The sequence below is a fragment of the Mirounga leonina genome, unplaced genomic scaffold (assembly GCF_011800145.1).
Source record: "Mirounga leonina isolate KUSES-001 unplaced genomic scaffold, KU_Mleo_1.0 Mir_94, whole genome shotgun sequence".
Taxonomy (NCBI): domain Eukaryota; kingdom Metazoa; phylum Chordata; class Mammalia; order Carnivora; family Phocidae; genus Mirounga; species Mirounga leonina.
In genome coordinates, this window is record NW_023270855.1 from 33,493,103 (window position 1) to 33,512,025 (window position 18,923).

The 18,923-nt window shown below is 48.4% G+C and overlaps 1 protein-coding gene across 7 annotated transcripts in view; it reads right to left on the minus strand.

The window, feature by feature from the left end:
* The window catches only part of FLNB (filamin B), a 142,029-nt gene that overhangs the window by 31,511 nt on the left and 91,595 nt on the right, over nt 1–18,923 (minus strand). For 4 of the 7 annotated variants that reach the window (XM_034996983.1, XM_034996982.1, XM_034996981.1 and 1 more), the window contains exons 19-29: nt 18,239–18,356; nt 15,721–15,983; nt 13,645–14,242; nt 12,805–12,978; nt 11,821–11,983; nt 10,713–10,873; nt 6,357–6,524; nt 4,579–4,671; nt 3,668–3,791; nt 1,948–2,104; nt 727–916 (exon numbers count right to left, since the gene is read on the minus strand). In XM_034996983.1, the coding sequence (XP_034852874.1) occupies nt 727–916; nt 1,948–2,104; nt 3,668–3,791; nt 4,579–4,671; nt 6,357–6,524; nt 10,713–10,873; nt 11,821–11,983; nt 12,805–12,978; nt 13,645–14,242; nt 15,721–15,983; nt 18,239–18,356 (2,209 nt within the window). The remainder of the gene's footprint in view (nt 1–726; nt 917–1,947; nt 2,105–3,667; nt 3,792–4,578; nt 4,672–6,356; nt 6,525–10,712; nt 10,874–11,820; nt 11,984–12,804; nt 12,979–13,644; nt 14,243–15,720; nt 15,984–18,238; nt 18,357–18,923) is intronic. The other 3 variants (XM_034996986.1, XM_034996985.1, XM_034996984.1) reach the window with 1 other exon arrangement.

The following is an 18,923-nucleotide window of genomic DNA, read 5'->3' on the forward strand; positions in this document are numbered from 1 at the left end:
CTTAGTCATGTCTCAGAAACTGAAGGAAGTGTGATGTTCAAATATTTCTGGAGATATTCTGAGAGTTGTAGGCATAGTCTCGAGTACTAAGGAAAAACCTAGATCCTTGAATGCGTTTCTCTAATGTTGACCTGAAATGCTCTTGAATAAAATCTTGAGTAATTAAACCATCTACTCAGGAAAGGCATACATCTGCAGCTTTTCATGGGAACTACCACCACAGCAGAGATCTTAACAAAGGCAGCCACTTCAAAAGTAACATAATAATAGCTTCCCTGGGGCGCCTGGGTGGCTCAGTTGGTTAGGCGACTGCCTTCGGCTCAGGTCATGATCCTGGAGTCCCGGGATCGAGTCCCGCATCGGGCTCCCTGCTCAGCGGGGAGTCTGCTTCTCCCTCTGACCCTCCCCCCTCTCATGTACTCTCTCATTCTCGCTCTCTCAAATAAATAAATAAATCTTAAAAAAAAAAAAAAAATAGCTTCCCTGTGCCTGGCACTGTGCTAAGCATTTCTCATGCCTGACCTCATCTAATCTTTGCAATAACCCTGTGAAACAGTCTCTGATCCTGAGAAGAGTTTCTTGAATTCAAATGTTCTCAGAAAGATCTTCCATCTAAGTATGACTGAAGCTCAGAGTGGTTGAGCAACTTGCCCTAATCATCACACAGCCACTGAGTGGCAGAGAAGGGTTAGCCCCTGGCTTTCTGACCCCAAAGCCCACACTCACCGGTGGCCAGGCACTTGCTGGCATCTCCCGTCTGTGTGGCCCGGATGCGGTAGGGGGACAATGGGATGTCATCCCCCCCGTAGGTGACCCCAATCATATAGCGTCCGGTCTTGTCAGGGATGTAGGTGACGGCGTACGTGCCATCCTCATTGTCGTGGACAATGGCTCTTTTGGGTTTTCCCTCTTGGTCCTGTGAATCACAGAGAAATGCTATTTAGGATGTTGTCATCAAGATGTAGAAACCAGTCATGGGAAACCGAGACACATTTTGCTTATTAACTGGTGCCTCTATTCAGGAGACAGAATTAATGGCTTAATATAATCTTAATTATCATCTTTTTTGGGGGGGAGGCAGGGAGGGGAGAAGGTCACACCATATGGACATGGTCAATTTTTAGGAATTTTAAGGTCAAGTGAACAAGAGCTGATTCAGCTCCGGACCCAATGAAATGTAGGGAGATGAGGGGACTGAGGTTCCTGGTCCTGCATCACCACATCCACTCTCCCTCTTCTCTTTAAAGGCTCCTAATTGTTGGCTGGGTGCACTGCTCCCACTTGCTAGCAAACTCTGCTGCTAGGTATGGCCATGGGACTTGTGACAAAGTTCCAGTAAAGGAGAGGGAAGTGGGAGTCACACAGAGCGGCTCGAGATTACTGATTGAGCTGAAGGTCCCCCTTTTCCCTTCTGCCTTTCCTCCTCCTTGTGGCCTGCCAGGTGCATCTGCTCATGGTCCACGAGGAGACCTCAGGACAGAAGCCACACGCTAGGACCGAGGAGCATACAGATGGAGCTGGCTTCCCTGCAGAGCCACACAGCACCCAGGCGGCTCGCCTCTGGGCTTCCTTAACCAGAGAGAATAATCCCATGTGTCGGAGCCAGTCTTATTTGAGGGGCTGTTGTGATATGCAGCGCAACCTAGTCTTAACTAATCTGATGAGGAATTTAAAACATTTTAAAACAAAAGCAGAGGAATGGATAGAATAGAGATCAAAGTACATGAGATTCATCCAAACGCGGTACTTGGAGCTACACCTTCAGACCTCTCACTCAGGCAAGCGTGTCTGTTCTCTTGCACAATTACCGACTCTCTGGTGGGAAAAAAATCCATCAAACATTTGCATCAGGCCAGAAATTGGTTATTAAAACCTTGTCCTTATCCCTGGCCAGAAAGTTAGGTCTTCATTAATCATATTTGACTCAAGAAAAAAACTCAAAGTTACCGTGATCTGAACAGCAAGCAGGCCTTCCCCAGCATCTCTGGCATCAATTGCAAACTCCACGGGCAGACTGGCAGGCACACCATAGGAACTGAGGCCGGGGCCACTGGCAGTCACTTTGCTGGCATCGTATGTGGGAAGGACCTTGACCTTGAAGGGACTTGAAAGACACATACACAGTGTCGATACCGTCAACCCAGCTACATCTGATCTCCCTTACACAAAGAGACTGGGCTCAGAGAGGGCGGATTTCTATAGCAGACAAGACAGCGAGTGCCTTACATACCTTAAATCTAGCAGAAATTTACACGCACGTAACCATCGTATGCTTTCCCTGAGTGTATTTCATGGGATACACACTAATCCCCAACTTGGTTTGGGAGACACAGTTCACTTACTTTTGTTAGGCTAAGAAAATGGTCACCAAGATGGGAACGGAATATTGGAATTAGGAAACAATGTCGGAATAATAAAATTAATATCTTATCCTCTTCTATTTTTAGTACGCTTTAGATGGTGAACTACCTATTAGCAAAGTAATACATAAATGTAATTTATATAGGGGCGCCTGGGTTGCTCAGTTGGTTAAGCGACTGCCTTCGGCTCAGGTCATGATCCTGGAGTCCCGGGATCGAGTCCCGCATCGGGCTCCCTGCTCGGCAGGGAGTCTGCTTCTCCCTCTGACCCTCCTCCCTCTCATTCTCTCTGTCTCAAATAAATAAATAAAATCTTTAAAAAAAAAAAAAAGTAATTTATATATTTCTACATACCTAGAGCTATATGTATATCTCTATATAAAATACGTATTAGAGGGGCACCTGGGTGGCTCAGTTGTTAAGTGTCTGCCTTCAGCTCAGGTCATGATGTCAGGGTCCTGGGATCGAGCCCTGCATCGAGCTCTCTGCTCCACAGGAAGCCTGCTTCTCCCTCACCCACTCCCCCTGCTTGTGTTCCCTCTCTCACTGTGTCTCTCTCTGTCAAATAAATAAATAAAATCTTTAAAAAAATATAAAAAAAATACGTATTAGGTGTATGGGTCAATTTTTTTCATCTTAAGGTGTATGAAAAGAACCCTTTGGAGGCTGTTCTGACAGAGGGAAGAGCATATGCAACATTTCATATTAATATGAATGAGGAACGAGGCTTCTATCCAATACCCTCTGGGAACACTATTGTCAACCAAATCTTCAAGTAAAGAGTAAAAAAGTAAAAATCTTCACCCTAATCAAAGAACTACTTGCAAGGTCACCAGAAAGAAGACTTTGATGAACTAACACATTCCTTGTTTCTCCAAAGATTCCCAACTCCTTCATTTCAGCTCATCTTTAAATTAAAGATGGCCAAAAGGAACAAAGTAGGGGGATACAGGATACCAAGAGAGGAGCAGCCACAGATATCAAGGCTAGTGTGTTGTAACACCTGGGCACAGATAGCATGCAGGTTCTCATTGATACCTGCTGATGAGGAAAATGGATGGGTAGATGGATGGGTGGATGGATGGGCAGACAGATGGGTGGGTGGGTGGTGGTTGGATGGATGGATGGATGGATGGATGGATGGATAGACAGATAGGTGGATGCATGGGTAGGTGGATGGGTCGATGGATGGATGGATGGATGGGTGGGTGGACAGATGGATAAATGAATGGATAAATAGATCACCAGGACAGTGCTGGTCAATCCCACAGAGGGGTGGGCTTCAGGCTGGTTTGTCAGGAGCTTACCTACGAGGGATCTCTTCATCAGCATATTTAACTGAGACCATGTAAGGCCCCTCCTGGGATGGGGTGTAGGTCACTGTATGTGTGCCATCCCCATTGTCCACTATGTTCACCGGCTCCACCAGGCCTGAGAACAGAAATGAGAGGTCTGAGAACTGCTTAGACTCTCCTCCACTCCACCCTGGGTTGAGTTTGAAACAGGAGCACATTCAATCCCAAGAGCTATTGTCTTCCACTGATGAGAAACATAAAGGTAGGCAGCCCATAATCAGAGGCCCGAGAAATCACAGGAGACAGGATCCCTAATTCATGGTTGCAGAAATGACCCCAAGAAACACCTTTAGCTTTCTGTTGGCTAAAGTACACTCTGTCAGCCCTTGAGTATAATTAAGGAGACTGCCCTTGCTTGTGTGAAGACACGTGTTGCAGGCATGCTATCCCCTTTCAAGCTGGTGAGGCATGCTTGGGATGTGGCAATTTTACTTTATAGCTGAGGAAGGGCCAAAGAGTCCACCACTCTGAACAGCAAAAGTTAACCGATGGGCTGGCCAATCAAACTTATGGCCACCGTTGAGCACAGACCACTACGGCACCAGCAGGCTGGGTGTAGGTGCAGGGCAGGGGAGGGTGCCAATCTCATGGGGTGGAGGGGACTCTTCAAAGTGATGCCTGCAGGGGACGGTTAAAGAATGTGCTAAAGCATAATCAAGGCATGCATTGGGTTGGTAGATTCCAGATCCTGCTTCTGAACTTGAGCATCAAAGATGGGTCAACTGCAGGATAGGTTAAGCAAAGCACGGCATACTCATTAAGCAAAGCAGATGAGTCAGGAACAAGGGAATTTCAGGGGTGAGGCCAGCAAGAGGCATTCAGGTCACATAAATTAGAGCAGCAGCCAATAGGAAATTGCAAACCTGTCTCCGTGAAGTCACCCTTCGGGTCACCTTTAAACAACTCTGAAATGGCTTTCAAGGGGCTGCGCCATGACTGGGAATCCGTCTCATCAGCTAAAATTAAAAGGCGGTTACTTCCGAGTCCTCCATAATAATAAAATAGAGGTAGATAGCTAAGTAAAGCCGCCCTCCCTCCCTCCCTCTCTCTTTCTCTCTCACACACACACACAGGTCCTAAAACTCAGTAACTATGCAGAATCAGATTCCAGCCCCATGACCTCATTTCCCTCAAACCACATCTGCCCTGAGCTTCAAAGGGCATAACCTCCTGCTGAACCCCATTAAGTAGAAAGTTCCTCTTCAAAGAAGGAAGCCCCCATTTGCCACTTCTGTAAAGCCACGAACACATCACTAGGGAAACATCCAGATAATTTAAGAAATTGGGGAGAGAATGGCACATTTTCAATGCCGCAAGAGGAAATGTGATTGCCTACCAAATAAGGTAAATTTCAATGCACTTCAGGGCTTTGTCCCAAAATGGCCTGCTAGTCAGACCAAACCCCAGTTCCAAGCTGCCAACAGGGCAGGCCAAACTGTCAACAAAGGCCACCCCCAAGAGACCCTCTCTCTCCAGGAAGTTGGGACAATGACAAAGCCATGTGTCATATGGGCTGCATATCTGTCATTTCCAGATATTTGGGGTGTGTTCCACATGGGCACCAAGGCACCTCAAAGAGAGTTATCACCTCCAAACCCATTGCCCACCCCAATTCCAGACCAACCCCAGTCACCTCACCAATGCTGAGACATACATGTGAGAGCCCAAATACTACTTGCTTCATCTCACTACTTAAGAAAAATAAAAATTTGGGCGCCTGGGTGGCTCAGTCGCTAAGCGTCTGCCTTCAGCTCAGGTCATGGTCCCAGGGTCCTGGGATCGAGCCCCACATCAGGCTCCCTGCTCAGCGGGAAGCCTGCTTCTCCCTCTCCCACTCCCCCTGCCTGTGTTCCCTCTCTCGCTGTCTCTCTCTCCGTTGAAAAATAAAATCTTAAAAAAAAAAAAAAAAAGATTCTCTTAAAAAAAAAAAGAAAGAAAGAAAAATAAAGATTTAAAAAAAGTCAGGGCGCCTGGATGGCTCAGTTATTAAGCATCTGCCTTCGGCTCAGGTCATGATCCCGGGGTCCTGGGATCGAGTCCCGCATCAGGCTCCCTGCTCCGCAGGAAGCCTGCTTCTCCCACTCCCCCTGCTTGTGTTCCCTCTCTTGCTGTGTCTCTGTCAAATAAATAAATAAAATCTTTAAAAAAAAAAAAAATTTAAAAAGTCACTTAGAGCCATATTATTAAATGGGGGAAAGAACACTAGAGAAATAAGAGATCTGCCTGCTTTTTAAAGCAAGAGGTTCGGGGTGCCTTGGTGGCTCAGTCGGTTAAGCATCTGACTCTTGATTTCGGCTCAGGTCTTAATCTCAGGGTCATGAGAATGAGCCCCTCAGCGGGTTCCGTGCTCAGCAGGGAGTCTGCTTGAGGTTCTCTCTCTCCCTCTGCCCTTCCCCCCACTCACAAATGTGCACACGTGAGCCTGGGTGCACTTTCTCTCTCAAAATATATAAATAAAATCTTCTAAAAATAAATAAAAGCAGGAGCTTCTCCTGTTTAGCTAGAATATGGAGCAATAAAATAATTTAGGAAATTCAATTTTAAGTTCACAACCAAACTCCAAAGTCAAGTGCCCGCCGGGTCACGGCTGCCCTCACCTGGGGCAGGAGAATGCTGGCAGGAAGGCAGGATGCACACTCACCTCGTGGGCCCAGGACCCTCACTTCCAGAGGGGCCAGGCCAGCCTTGCTGCTGTCCACTGTGAAGGACTGTAAGATGCGGGCTCGGACACCAGAGCCCAGCCCAGGGCCAGCAACCTTGACCTTGCTCGGGTCCACGACATCCTTCACGGGAACTCTGAAGGGACTACCTGGAAAAGAAGTCACAGGATTCTAAGCACGGCTCACTTAGTGACAGGTGACCTGCCTTGTGTGCACCCAGAACTGCACCCCAGGGGCCCTCCACTGTTTGGACCTCAGTCAGGGCCTCCCACCTTGCTGTGTGTGCTCCCACATGCACCCACCATGTGCAGGCATCGTGCCTGCCGTGTGCTGGGCCCAGAGTGCTTAATGGCCCTGTAGGAACCCACAGTGCTGGGAGAAGGGTAAGGCAAACAAGGAGCTATGGCATCACATGTAATAACAGATGCTGGGGACATGTACAAGCATTGGTGGAACACTTAGAAGGCAACAAATCTCGTCTTCAGGAGGCCAGAGGAACCTTCCAGGGACAGCTAAGCTGAGACCAGAGAGTGAGGAGATAGCACCCAGGGAAGTAGATGGAGAGGGGCCTCAAGCACAGTGACGGGTGTGTGCAGAGGCGAGGGAGAAGACAGGCTGCTGAAGATGCCGAAGGAGGACGCTGAGGGGTGGGAAGAAGGAGTGCAGAGGGCTGCAGAGGTAGGGAGGCCTTCCAGCCCACATCTAATATCCTCTCCACAAACGGCTCCTGAGGGCTTCCTGGAGTCCTTACCCTACAATGTAGCCCACACCTTCCCACCACGAATGGCCTACTTGGGTCCCTGGCCATTGGGTGAAGCCTTGCTTTCTCCCTGTCAGCTGTGGTCCTCCCACATGGCTGACCCCACAGGTGACACTGGGGGCCTCCAACTCTTTGAAGGTATTGGTTTTAAAGACCAAGGAAACAGGGACACCTGGGTGGCTCAGCCGGTTAAACGTCTGCCTTCAGCTCAGGTCATGATCCCAGGGTCCTGGGATCAAGTCCCGCAGTGGGCTCCGCTGCTCCATCTCCCTCTGTGTCTTCTCCTTCCCTCTCTCGCAAATAAATAAATAAAATCTTAAAAAAAAAAAAAAAAAAAAAAAAAAGACCAAGGAAACAGAAAATGCTATGTGATCAGGATTTGCAAGAGAAGCACTGAAGAGAAAAGCTAGGGCTGGGCCAGGGTCCCTCATGGGATTCCCCCACCAATGGGGACTAAGTAAGACCTCCACAGAGGTGAGCCAGAGACCGGAGCCCCGGTGTCCCTGGCATCATGCCTCCTCGGGCTACCAAGTCCATCACCAAGGGGCGACATGCACCTCCTGCTGTGCACAGGAGTTCTTGTGCTCCCAAGGAGGCTGGCAAAATCAACAACTTCTAACCGCTACACAAACTCAGGTGTCTTCTGCTTTGCATCCCCCCAAATTTATCTGTTGTAGAATACGGTGGTAAATTAAAAGATCACACAAAGAACAAAGGCCTTGGTTTTTTTAACGATAGCTGGGTTTCAATGGCATCAAATTTTTCAGCTAACTGAAATAAATGGCTGACCCTGGCAAAGACAAACATCACCCTCCAGGCTGCGGTTTAGGGAAACAAAAGGGAGCTTCATTTCATAGAGAAACGGTTGAGAATTTCAGTGTCAGCAGCTGATGGCGATGGACTACCTCTGAGGCCAATCTCCAAGTCAGAGCTTCTACTGGAAGGGGTCTGAATACGTAGCATGAGGACAGTCAAGAACTAACAAGAAAACTTTAGACCCACGGTGGCAGATACCAAGCGTTCCCTATCGCCCTGTTCCGTGCCCCAGGCAGACATCGAAAACCAGCCACAGCAGCTCTTCTTCCTGATGCGCTTTTTTCCCAGTGGATCCAGTTGATCTAAAAGCCACCACCAGCTGACCACAGCTGACCCACCAGGGGAAACCAATATGCCACAGCGGGGAGGACAGCATACCTGGTCAAAAATAACCCCACTAGGGGTTTGCACCAGGCCAGGAAACACCGGACTCATGTTTAACCAGTGAAAATCCCCATGAAAGCAAATGAGAAGCCAGCAGGTTGCTGAATGTTTCACAGCGACGCCTCATGAGTCAGCTTACTAAGAAGCCCAACACTAAGACAACCAACCAACACTTTACTAAATATCTGCCTGGAGAAGGGCCTGGAGCTGGAAGAAGCTCTGAGCGGCAACAGATGTCTGAAACATAAGGATGTACCGTCTACCTCTGATGAGAAAAGCCCAAATGGGTCTCTTTGTATTGTAATGCTCAAAGATGGCCACCTGCTTCATGCTCCTGGGTCGTCCATGGGGGCCCAAACCCCCACCCTCTTCTGCGAGGGGACTTCCAAAGCTGAAAGCATCAGCCAGACCTTCCCACTGAAGTCGAGCAGTGCTGTTCTATCCATGACCAGGAGAGGCTCTTCTCCACTGCACCTGCCTCCGTGGAGCTACCCCGTCATCTCTCCTGACAACAGCCTTCCACCTGTTCTCTGCACTCTCCTCTCCCGTCCCTCCCACTTCGAAACTGCCAAGCTCCCCCAATACCCATGGCTCTGTCCTCTGTCACTGCGCCCTGTCCTTTCTTGGTAGCAGTAATCACCAGAAGCTGCGTAAACACCAGACAGGAAGTTCCCAGAGCACAAGAGCTTTGACTGTCTTGTCCATGGCTGAATTCCCCTTGCCTGGTGCTGACAGGGATTTAAAAATCTACGATCAGCTGCAAAGACAAGTTTGAGAAGAAATTTACCAATTTAGTTTTTCTTAAAGAAAGCCTTCTAAGAAAATCTAAGCCTTCATAAAATTAAGGCTTAAATGAGTATCTGAGTGGCATTAATTTGAGCTGAATGTCTGTGCTTTCTGACCAATGTGAGGGGAAGAGTGAGTCTGTGTGCACATGTGCATGTAATAAGGAGGAAATGTCTACAGATTCAGCAGTGTTTGGTCAATGCACACTCCAGCTTTTGGGAATCAATCCAGAAAAACCCAAAAGCAAGCTCCTCAAGTCTGTTCCTTCTCCCTTAGTCTTATCCTGGCTTACGGCTTTCAGGGCAAGAATAACCCTGACCCATCCGAGGCTCTTCCTGCCCCAGGAGTCTTGGGGTGGGATTCTGCCCTTTCTCACCATACCCAAGACAGGCAAAGGCTGACTCAGTGGCGGCCCCCGGGGTCTTTTTTTTTTTTTAGATTTTATTTTATTTGAGAGAGAGACACAGATAGTGAGAGAGAGCCGGAGTTGGGAGGAGAGGGAGAGGTAGGAGCAGGCTCCCCGCCGAGCAGGGAGCCCAATGCAGGGCTCGATCCCAGGACCCTGGGATCATGACCCGAGCCGAAGGCAGACGCTTAACCATCTGAGCCACCCAGGCGCCCCAGCCCCCGGGGTCCTTGTCTCCACACTATACCAGTCTTCTACCCATTTAGATGTGTGCTGCTGAATGGCAACCATTTCATTAAACACAACCAGAATATGGAGATTCTTCCCTCTGGAGCATGAAAGTCGGAGGGCCCTTCATTACTGAAGTCCTATTTCTCATTGTTCCAATCATATATAGCAGTGGTTCTCAACTAGAGGTGATTTTGTCCCCGAGTGGACACTTGGCAGTATCTAGAGACATTTTTGGTTGTCCCAAAATGAAGGGGGGTAGGCGTGGTGGAGTGCTACTAAATACCCTACAAAGCACAGGATAGCCCCCCTCCCCACAACAACAAAGAATTACACCACCCAAAATGTCAATGGTGCTGAGGATGACAAACCTTGTTTTTGTTTTTTTTAAAGATCTGATTTTTTTTTATGTAATCCCTACGCCCAATGTGGGGCTCAAACACACAACCCCGAGATCAAGAGTTGCGCACTCCACTGACTGAGCCAGCCAGGCACCTGACAAACTCTGCTTTACAGCAAGTGTATATACTACATCATGAACTAGAAAAGAAATTAATAAATAAGAATTTGAGTTTGTGGGTCTCTTTCGGCTACCAGGACTGTCCATGAAAAGCAGAAAATAAGAAAACAGGTATAAGGTGAAGAAGAACCAACCACAGAATAAAGTGGAGATTTTCACCTTTGTAAAAAAAAAAAAATCAGCTTTCCCTTAAATTAAGAACTGGGTCCTCCAACACGTGAATGATTTCCAGTCAAAATGCCAAGCCAATGCGTTTTGCCAGGTGACCGGTCCTACTGGAAGTTGGGATATTCTTGGAGATACAGCCATAAGGAAAGTTCTCCCTTTGCACCGACTGCAAATCTCAGACTCTCTTTCCCACTGAGAGATAAGCAAGATGAAACCTGCTTTCATGCCAAATCGTTATTCTTTGGGTACCTTTCTGCGGGATCGCTTACCAGGGATGTGGGCTCCTCCATATGTGATGTTAACGTCATAGTCCCCTGGAGCAAAGGGGATGTACTCAGCAGTACAGCTTCCATCTTTGTTGTCTCTGCAGTTGATCTTCGACTCTGACGGTCCCTCAACAGTTATGCCGAGCCCACCAATGCCTGCCCCTCTGGAAAGGGTGGAAAAAAGAGGGAAATGGTACTAGTGGTTCATGCTAGTCTGCTTATTGCCAGAATTATTTAAAATCTCTCCATCAACAATCCCAGTTAGCCAATCTGACTCGACTACTGAAAATTTCTCAACAATGTAATATACAGACAGCTCTGATCCCCCCTTTCCAATGCTTATCCTTCACTGGTTTTTCACATCTAATTGCATCTGTGACCAATTCTCGTAGGACGACTTCTAATATTTCACTTAACTAGGAAATGGACTGTATGTTTCTGCATTATCTAGTTAAGGAGCTGCCATCTAGTTCTGGTTTGCTCAGCAACATTAGGACAATAACCAAGGGCTTTCTGGTACTTTTTGAGAATATACTTGGCCTCTCTCTGTAGCATAAGTCTCTACAAAAGAAAATGCCTCATATACCATGAAAAAAAAAAGCCTCTCAAAAGTTGGGAGACTAGGACACACATGTAGAATATACCCATAGAACTCCTTTAGAGGGGCGCCAGGGTGGCTCAGTCGGTTAAATGTCTGCCTTTGGCTGGGGTTCATGATCCCAGGGTCCTGGGATTGAGCCCTGCATTAAGCCATCAGCCCCGCTGAGCAGGGAGTCTGCTTCTCCCTCTGCCCCTCCCCCCACTCGTGTGCGCACAACGCTCTCTCTCTCTCTCAAATAAATAAATAAAATCTTTAAAAAAAAAAAAAAAGACCCCTTTAGTTATGGACATTAAGGAGGGCATATGATGTAATGAGCACTGGGTACTATATAAGACTGGTGAGTCACTGACCTCTACCTCTGAAACTAGTAATACACTAGATGTTAATTCATTAGATTTGAATAAAAAAGAAAAAAGAATGCAAGAAGGCAGAAAATAAATTAATAAACAAACAAACTACCCAGGGCTACTCCTTTTAGAGTCAACACACAGATCCCAGGGCCTTGCTCACCTGGTAACCACAGTGAAGACATTGGGTTTGTTGGTAAAGGCCTCTTTCAATCCTGGTCCTTGGGCTTGAACCCGAGAGGGCTGGCAGCCTTCGGTTACAGCCACTTTGAAGGGACTATGTGGGATGGGTACATCATCGTATGTCAGCTCCACTACGTGGAGACCTGTTCAAAACGACAAGCAGAAACATATTTGCACAGGAGTCATCTACTTGTGGGAAATAAGTCCCTCCTACAGAGTTTTATCCAGCACTCACATCTATCCGCTGGCCCATGTTATTGGAAACAAGCAGGTTAAAGAAATAGTACAATATTGGTATGATCTGATTTTTTAAAAATATAGCTATTTATGCTTTCTGTTCATCTGGCAGCCACATAGCCCTCCATCCCCAACACATACACAACACGCAAGGCTTCTCCCCCAAGCAAGTATCACTAAGTCTGTATTCAAGTTAAGTCATCTTAAATGCACCATCCTGTTTTGGAAAAAACTTCCTCCAGTCATTAGCCAAGAGATAAAAGGAAATCCATGAAATAGAATATACATGCATCTACCTAAAGAGACTGAATATACCCATACCAGAATATTTATAGGAATCATATAACCAGGTAATGAGAATATATGGTGCTTTTATTTTTCTCTTTATCCTTTCATGATTTATCAAATTTTTAAGTAATTGCTAATATTCAAGAAAGTAATTATGTAAAAAAAAAGATACAAATGGGCACTATGCCAAGACATCAGCCATAAGCTGCTCAGAGGAGCCTGAGGCTAACCCTGGCCCAGATGTAACACACCAGGGCCAGCACATCAGGCACTGAGCGCGCAGTGGCTCTGCTGGGGAAGATTTCCTCATGTCCCTGTCACTCTGTCCGTGCCTCTGCTGAGACAGGCCAGACACATAGGGCAGGAGTGAGCTCCAGTCACCAAAGGAAATGGCCCATCATAGCTCTGAATGATGGTCATGTCCAAGAAGTCAACTCACCTTTCTCGAAGGGCGTGTACTCTACCTGGTAGGTCCCATCAGCATTGTCTGTGACAAAGCACTCAGTAGAGGCCCCTGAGGGGTTGGCAATGTGGGCTTTGATGTGGTCGCCCCCCACCTGTGTCAGGGGCCGTGAATCGACCGTGAAGTCGGTGGTGGCTTCTCGAAACACGTCTGCGGAGCAATCACACAGAGGAGAACGTCACGAATACCCGGGACCTCGGACCAAATCCAAGAACCAGAGTTCTCGGCACTTTAGGTACATTATGTCTAAGTTCAGGGACAGCAGACGGCTGTTTTCTCTGACTCTCCAAATCAAGAGTATTAATGACCACCTCCCCCTGCCACCACCCTGCAAAAGCTGCTTCTTCCCCGGGTGGCCTGTGGAAGCCCCCACCCTGTGACAGCACGACTCCTTGCACACTATTTGGACAAAGGTGGGGCTCTAGGACAGGTTAAAAGGAAAAGACAGATCTACTCTGCAGCAAGTACGGTAAGAGCACAACATTTTAAACCTTTTCAATTAGTGAAAGATCTTGAATTTCCATGTAAAAATCAAGATTTCTGGCTTTGCCAGAAAAAGAGGAACATCTGCAGGCAGTGCTGGGCCCTGCTCCCCCTGGAGAAACAAAGCGAGGGTCGGCAGCAGAAATGCCACGTGCTCACCCCCTCTGCTGTGGTCCCTCCCTTCCTGATACCGACAGCACAGGTGGGTGTCTTCTTATGCCCCACCTGGCCCCCGTGGGCATATCTGTTTGCAGCTCTGAGTCTCTGGTGACCCCTAAGTTCCAAGTTATTTTGCAATCTCCCCCCACCCCTTTTTTTTTTTCTGAAACCCACCTTTTCCTTCTATTCCTGGCCCAAAGACTTTGACCCTGCTGGTGTCCACGGCGGGCTCCACCTTGACCCTGGCGGGGAAGTGGGGCACCAGCTCACCGCCATACTTCATGGTCAGAGTGTACATGCCGGCAGTCAGGGGCACGTAGGTCACCGCGTAGGTGCCATCTTTGTTGTTTTCAATACAGACTTCGGCTTTTGCTCCCGAGTCTGAGATGGCTTCCAGGCCCAGGGCCCCGGGCCCTGCTTCTGAACAGTCAACACTCAGAAGCCCGGCTTCGCCCACCTTCCCATGCTGGAGACCTGGCCCTGAAGCCACGACTTTAGAGGGGTCGAAAGGCATTTCAATGTCGGCTTTGAAGGGAGAACCAGGTATGTGGACTTCTTCAAAGAGAATGTTGACAAAGTACTCCCCAGGCTTTGTGGGCAGGTAAGAGACGGAGCAGGTCCCATCACCATTGTCAGAACATTCAATTTTGGCCTCGCACGGACCTTCCACAGTGAGGCCCAGACCTCCAGTGCCTGCTCCTTTGGTGTCGATGGTGAACTCAGCGGGCTTGCCCACGAGACCACCTTCAAGGCCAGGACCATGGGCCTTCACCTGGTTGAATAGAGAATAAAAGTCACACTCTGCCTCGGCCAGCCCTAATTACCACCCCAGCCTGCACTCAGCGCTGAGCTGCCTCTCACTCGAGGGGCCCTTCTCCCTGGGGCCTACCTCGTGTCAGACCGACACCGAGCCAAAGCCACAGTGCAATCCAGGCTTCCAAGCGGCTACGAGAGGGAGACACGCCTGTGAGCTCAGTCAACACCGAAAGCCACAGCACAGAGGCGTGGTCCTCTGGAGCATGGGGGGTGACTTCCCGTCCTGCCGTGCCCACCACTTCTGAACCACAGGGCCAGAGGTGGAGACCTGACGTCTCATCTCACAAACACATTCGGGGCTGAATGCTCGTAGGATGGTTTTATGGACCTCCCTGTTGCTTTGACAGCTACACCTCCCTCAACAAACTCCCCATAATAAAACATGACCCTAGAGTGGTGGGTATGTGTCATGATACATTTGTCCAAACCCAAAGAATGCATAGCACCCCGAGTGAACCCTCCTGTAAACTATGTATCTGGGGTGAACACGCTGTCAATGCAGGTTCAGCAGTATGAACAAATGCACCATGCTGCTGGGGGATGGTGGTAACGGGGAGGCACAGGGTGTAGGAGGGAAATCTCTGTACCCACCTCTCCATTTTGCTATGAACCTAAAACTGCTCTAAAAAACTAAAGTCTAGGGGTGTCTGGGTGGCTTAGTCGGTTAAGTGTCTGCCTTCAGCTCAGGTCATGATCCCAGGGTCCTGAGATCGAGCCCCGCATTGGGCTCCCTGCTCAGCAGGGAGCCTGCTTCTCTCTCCTGCTCCCCCTGCTTGTGCTCATTCTCTCTCTCTGAAATAAATAAATAAATCTTTTTAAAAATATATTTTTAAAAAGCCACAAAAAACTAAAGTCTAATACAAAAATTTAAAAACCAAACAAATAAACAAAACTGCTTTTACAAGAGGGTGGGGATGGGCTTTCATCTCTGACTCACCAAATAAGACTGTTTTATAGGATTCATGTCGTCCAGACCGCAGAAAATACTCTAAAACCCTTGATTTGGGGCTATACTAGGAAGAAATGATAATGAGACTCATATATTTTGATATTGAGCTGTATCGCTTCTGCAGGGTGAGCTCACCCTGCGTGCCGGACACGGGGCTGAGGCCTCCACCGGCTCGCTCTCACCTCACCCTTACAGGCTCACGGTGAAGCGAGTGCTGTTATTATGCTAACAAGTGAAGGGGATAGAACGCAGGGAAGAGGACTCCCTCACCGCCAGAGAGCAAGAGGAGCAGTGGGGAGGACACCCAGCTGCCCAAGGGACCCCTCTGGCTGAACTGTAGGAGAGAAAACTTCTGTCAGCCGTTGAGAATGGACCTTCCTCCGAAAACGATTTTCTACAGGCCTTGGTCAAGCAGGATCAGTGAAGGACTCCCGTGTTCTATTTGATGATAGGAGACAAGTCCCGGTACAGAAACGAAAGCTGACCTTGGTGGGATCTGGTGGCAGTGAAGCCTCCACCGTGTAGGGGCTCCCAGGCATGGGGTGTCCGTCGTAGGTGACGTCTACAGCATACAGCCCCTCCTCCCGAGGGATGAACTTGGCCGTGCTGCTCTCCCGGCCCACCACGGGCACCACCATACAAGGCACAACCTTCCTCGAGGGGCTCAGGATCGTCACATCCAGCTTCCCCTGGCCTCCTGCCCCCTTCGTGTCGATGGCGAACTCTTGACCCTTCCCAACTTCGACTCCTGGAAAAGGGGGACACGCCCAAGTGATGAGCTGGCCCTTCTCAGCAGCAAGAACAGCTGAGAACAGAACAATGAGGGTTCCCTGGACACGAGGCATGATCTCAGCCTGGGCAACAAGCAAGGGCGGATACCAAGGACAAGAAGCAAGACTGAGTCGGGATAATCAGCATTTCCCTGGATAACAACCAGTATAAGAACAGCTACTAACTAATGATGATATTAATAACAATGATAGCTGACGCTTACTGATACAATAATGACGGGTTACTTAAAAACCAATAATGATTGGTTACTTAATGACTGCACTTTATCCCCAGGCCTGAGTACAGCACATCACCTCCTTTAATTTTTACCACAACACTATAGGGTATTTATTAGTTACCAATGGCTTTAACAGATGGGGAAACTGAGGCTCCGAGGTTAAGGAATGTGTCCAGGGTGCCGTACGCAGCAGACCACAAAGGTGGGACTCACACATAAATTTACTGGACCCCACAATCTGCTCTGCCAACTAGTAAATTATAATCTGACACTGTCCTCTCTGCTTTACTCACTTTTGGTATTAACTTCCTATCAAAACATTCCCATAAGCCAATGTTTTATTTACTAATTCTTGGAAGCAAATTTAATCCCACAGCCAACAAGGCAAAAGTCACAGAGCTGGCCAATGCAGGGGCACCGAAGTGAGCCTGAAGAACTGACTCTCTGTACTGCGCCGATATTTGAAAGGTCTCTGTAAAGCAGGGCCACGGAAAACCCATGTGTTGTATTTGACAAAAAAGGGGAAAGGACTCTGAACCAAAATGACAGCATTGCGAGCACAGGGCTCTCACCACAAGCCAGGGAAATCCTGACTCTAGGGCAGTACGGGGCCTCCCGAGACCAGCACCTCCGAACCACAAGCAAGGCGGCCTCGGAGCACTATGGACCAAAGGCTTTTCCTAATCGGCATTGTGTTTTTCCTGGTCTGGAATTGAAGCCCTAGGTGTCTTAGAGGACGCAGCAATGAGGAGACACATGAAAGGACTGGCCAGTGACTTTCATATGCTCAGAGCTGGCTGCCCTCCAGGGACGGCTTCAGAGAACCCAGAGCTGGGAGGTGGCCTCATTCACAACTTGTGCATTTGAGTCACAGGTGAGTGAAGGTGCTCACTGATGGTCCACTGAGACCAAAGAGGCCTGCCCAGGGGGTATGCACTGAGCCCCACGTGACCCTGAAACCGGGTGTGTGTGCGTGCGTGCTACGGAGGTGTGGCCAGGCTTCAGCCACATGGCAGATCGTGCCAACGAGGGGACAGAGGTGTGAATATTCTCCAAGATGCACTGCTCATGTCAAAAGGCAGGCTGCAAACATATGGGTGTACAGGCATGACTTTAATGCAAAATGAACACTGCCGAACATTTGCTGCTGGTGCATGTGCCCATACAGATGTAGAGAGAAAGTCTGAAAGGACAGACACTGAACAGATAACCCTGATTCCCCCCAGGAAGAATAAGAGGTGATGGAGAGAGTGGAGTTTACTCTCAACGGTGTTTTTTAAGATGAAAATGGATTTATGCCTTACTCTGTGTAAAAAGCAGAATTTTATGATTATGTGTTGAACTTCTGAAGCTGAGCGGTAAGTACATCAGTATTTACATTCTACTGTCTTTACTTTTGTATGTTTGGAATTTTCCCTAATACAACAAATGAAAACATTTTAAAATAGATGAGCTTACGCTAACAAGATACCTACCAAGCCAAAGGAATATCGGGGTGGGGGTGGGGGCTGCATCAGAGTCGCGGTTTCTGAGTGCCGGGGAGTTGGCTTTTATGCTACCGTCCACCCTCATGTGGATCCCATGGCCAAGGACAGCGAGCACAGTACAAAGTCACCAGAAAGCAATGAGTCCCAACTTCTCTTTGCAATGAAAACAATCCCACTGTGATGGCAGCAGTTACCGAAGGCTGACAACGTGCCAGCCCCTGAATTATGAGCTCATTTACCTTTCAAAATATTCCCACGAATGTCAGTGTTCTTGACCACCCCTCCCCCACTGTGTGATGAGGGGATGGAGGCTCGGGGAGGTTAAGCGCAGGTAAGGTCCCAGAACGACCCCGCTGCATAGCCCCAGTTCACACCCACGTCCATCCCACTGCAAGGTCTCGTATGGCAGAGGCTGCTTCCCTGCAAATTGTCTTGTGAAAGGTATCTAACTGGCGGCCCCGGTGGGTGGTCTTCAGTGACCCGTTTCCCCTGCATCCACGCACTTACTGTTCTCCAGCCCATTAATTCTGATCTTGCTCAGATCCAGCGGAGCGGCCACGCCCACAGTGAAAGGGCTTTTAGGGATGGGGTCGCCGCCATACGTCACCAGCACCTGCATGCAGCCCTGGAACGAGAGGAAATCGAGGGTACCTTTGGGCACCAACATCTAACTTGCTGTTTATCTTTATTTATTTTATTTATTTTTTTATTTTTTATTTTTTTAAAGATTTTATTTATTTATTTGACAGAGAGCGAGAGCAGGAACACAAGCAGGGGGAGTGGGAGAGGGAGAAGCGGGCTTCCTGTCGAGCAGGGAGCCCGATGTGGGACTCGATCCCAGGACCCTGGGATCATGACCTGAGCCGAAGGCAGACGCTTAATGACTGAGCCACCCAGACACCCTATTTTATTTTTTTTAAAGATTTTATTTATTTATTTGTCAGAGAGAGAGAGAGGGAATACAAGCAGGGGGAGTGGGAGAGGGAGAAGCAGGCTCCTGCTCAGCAAGAGCAAGAGCAGGATTCTGGGATCATGGCCTGAGCCTAAGGCAGATGCTCAACCAACTAAGCCACCCAGGTGCCCCCTAACTTGTTGTTTAAACCTGTCTTCTAGATCTTTAATTCTTCCAGAGACACAGGGCACTTGACTCCAGTGGATTTAGAAACACCACAGACGTATTTCTCTAAGCTTC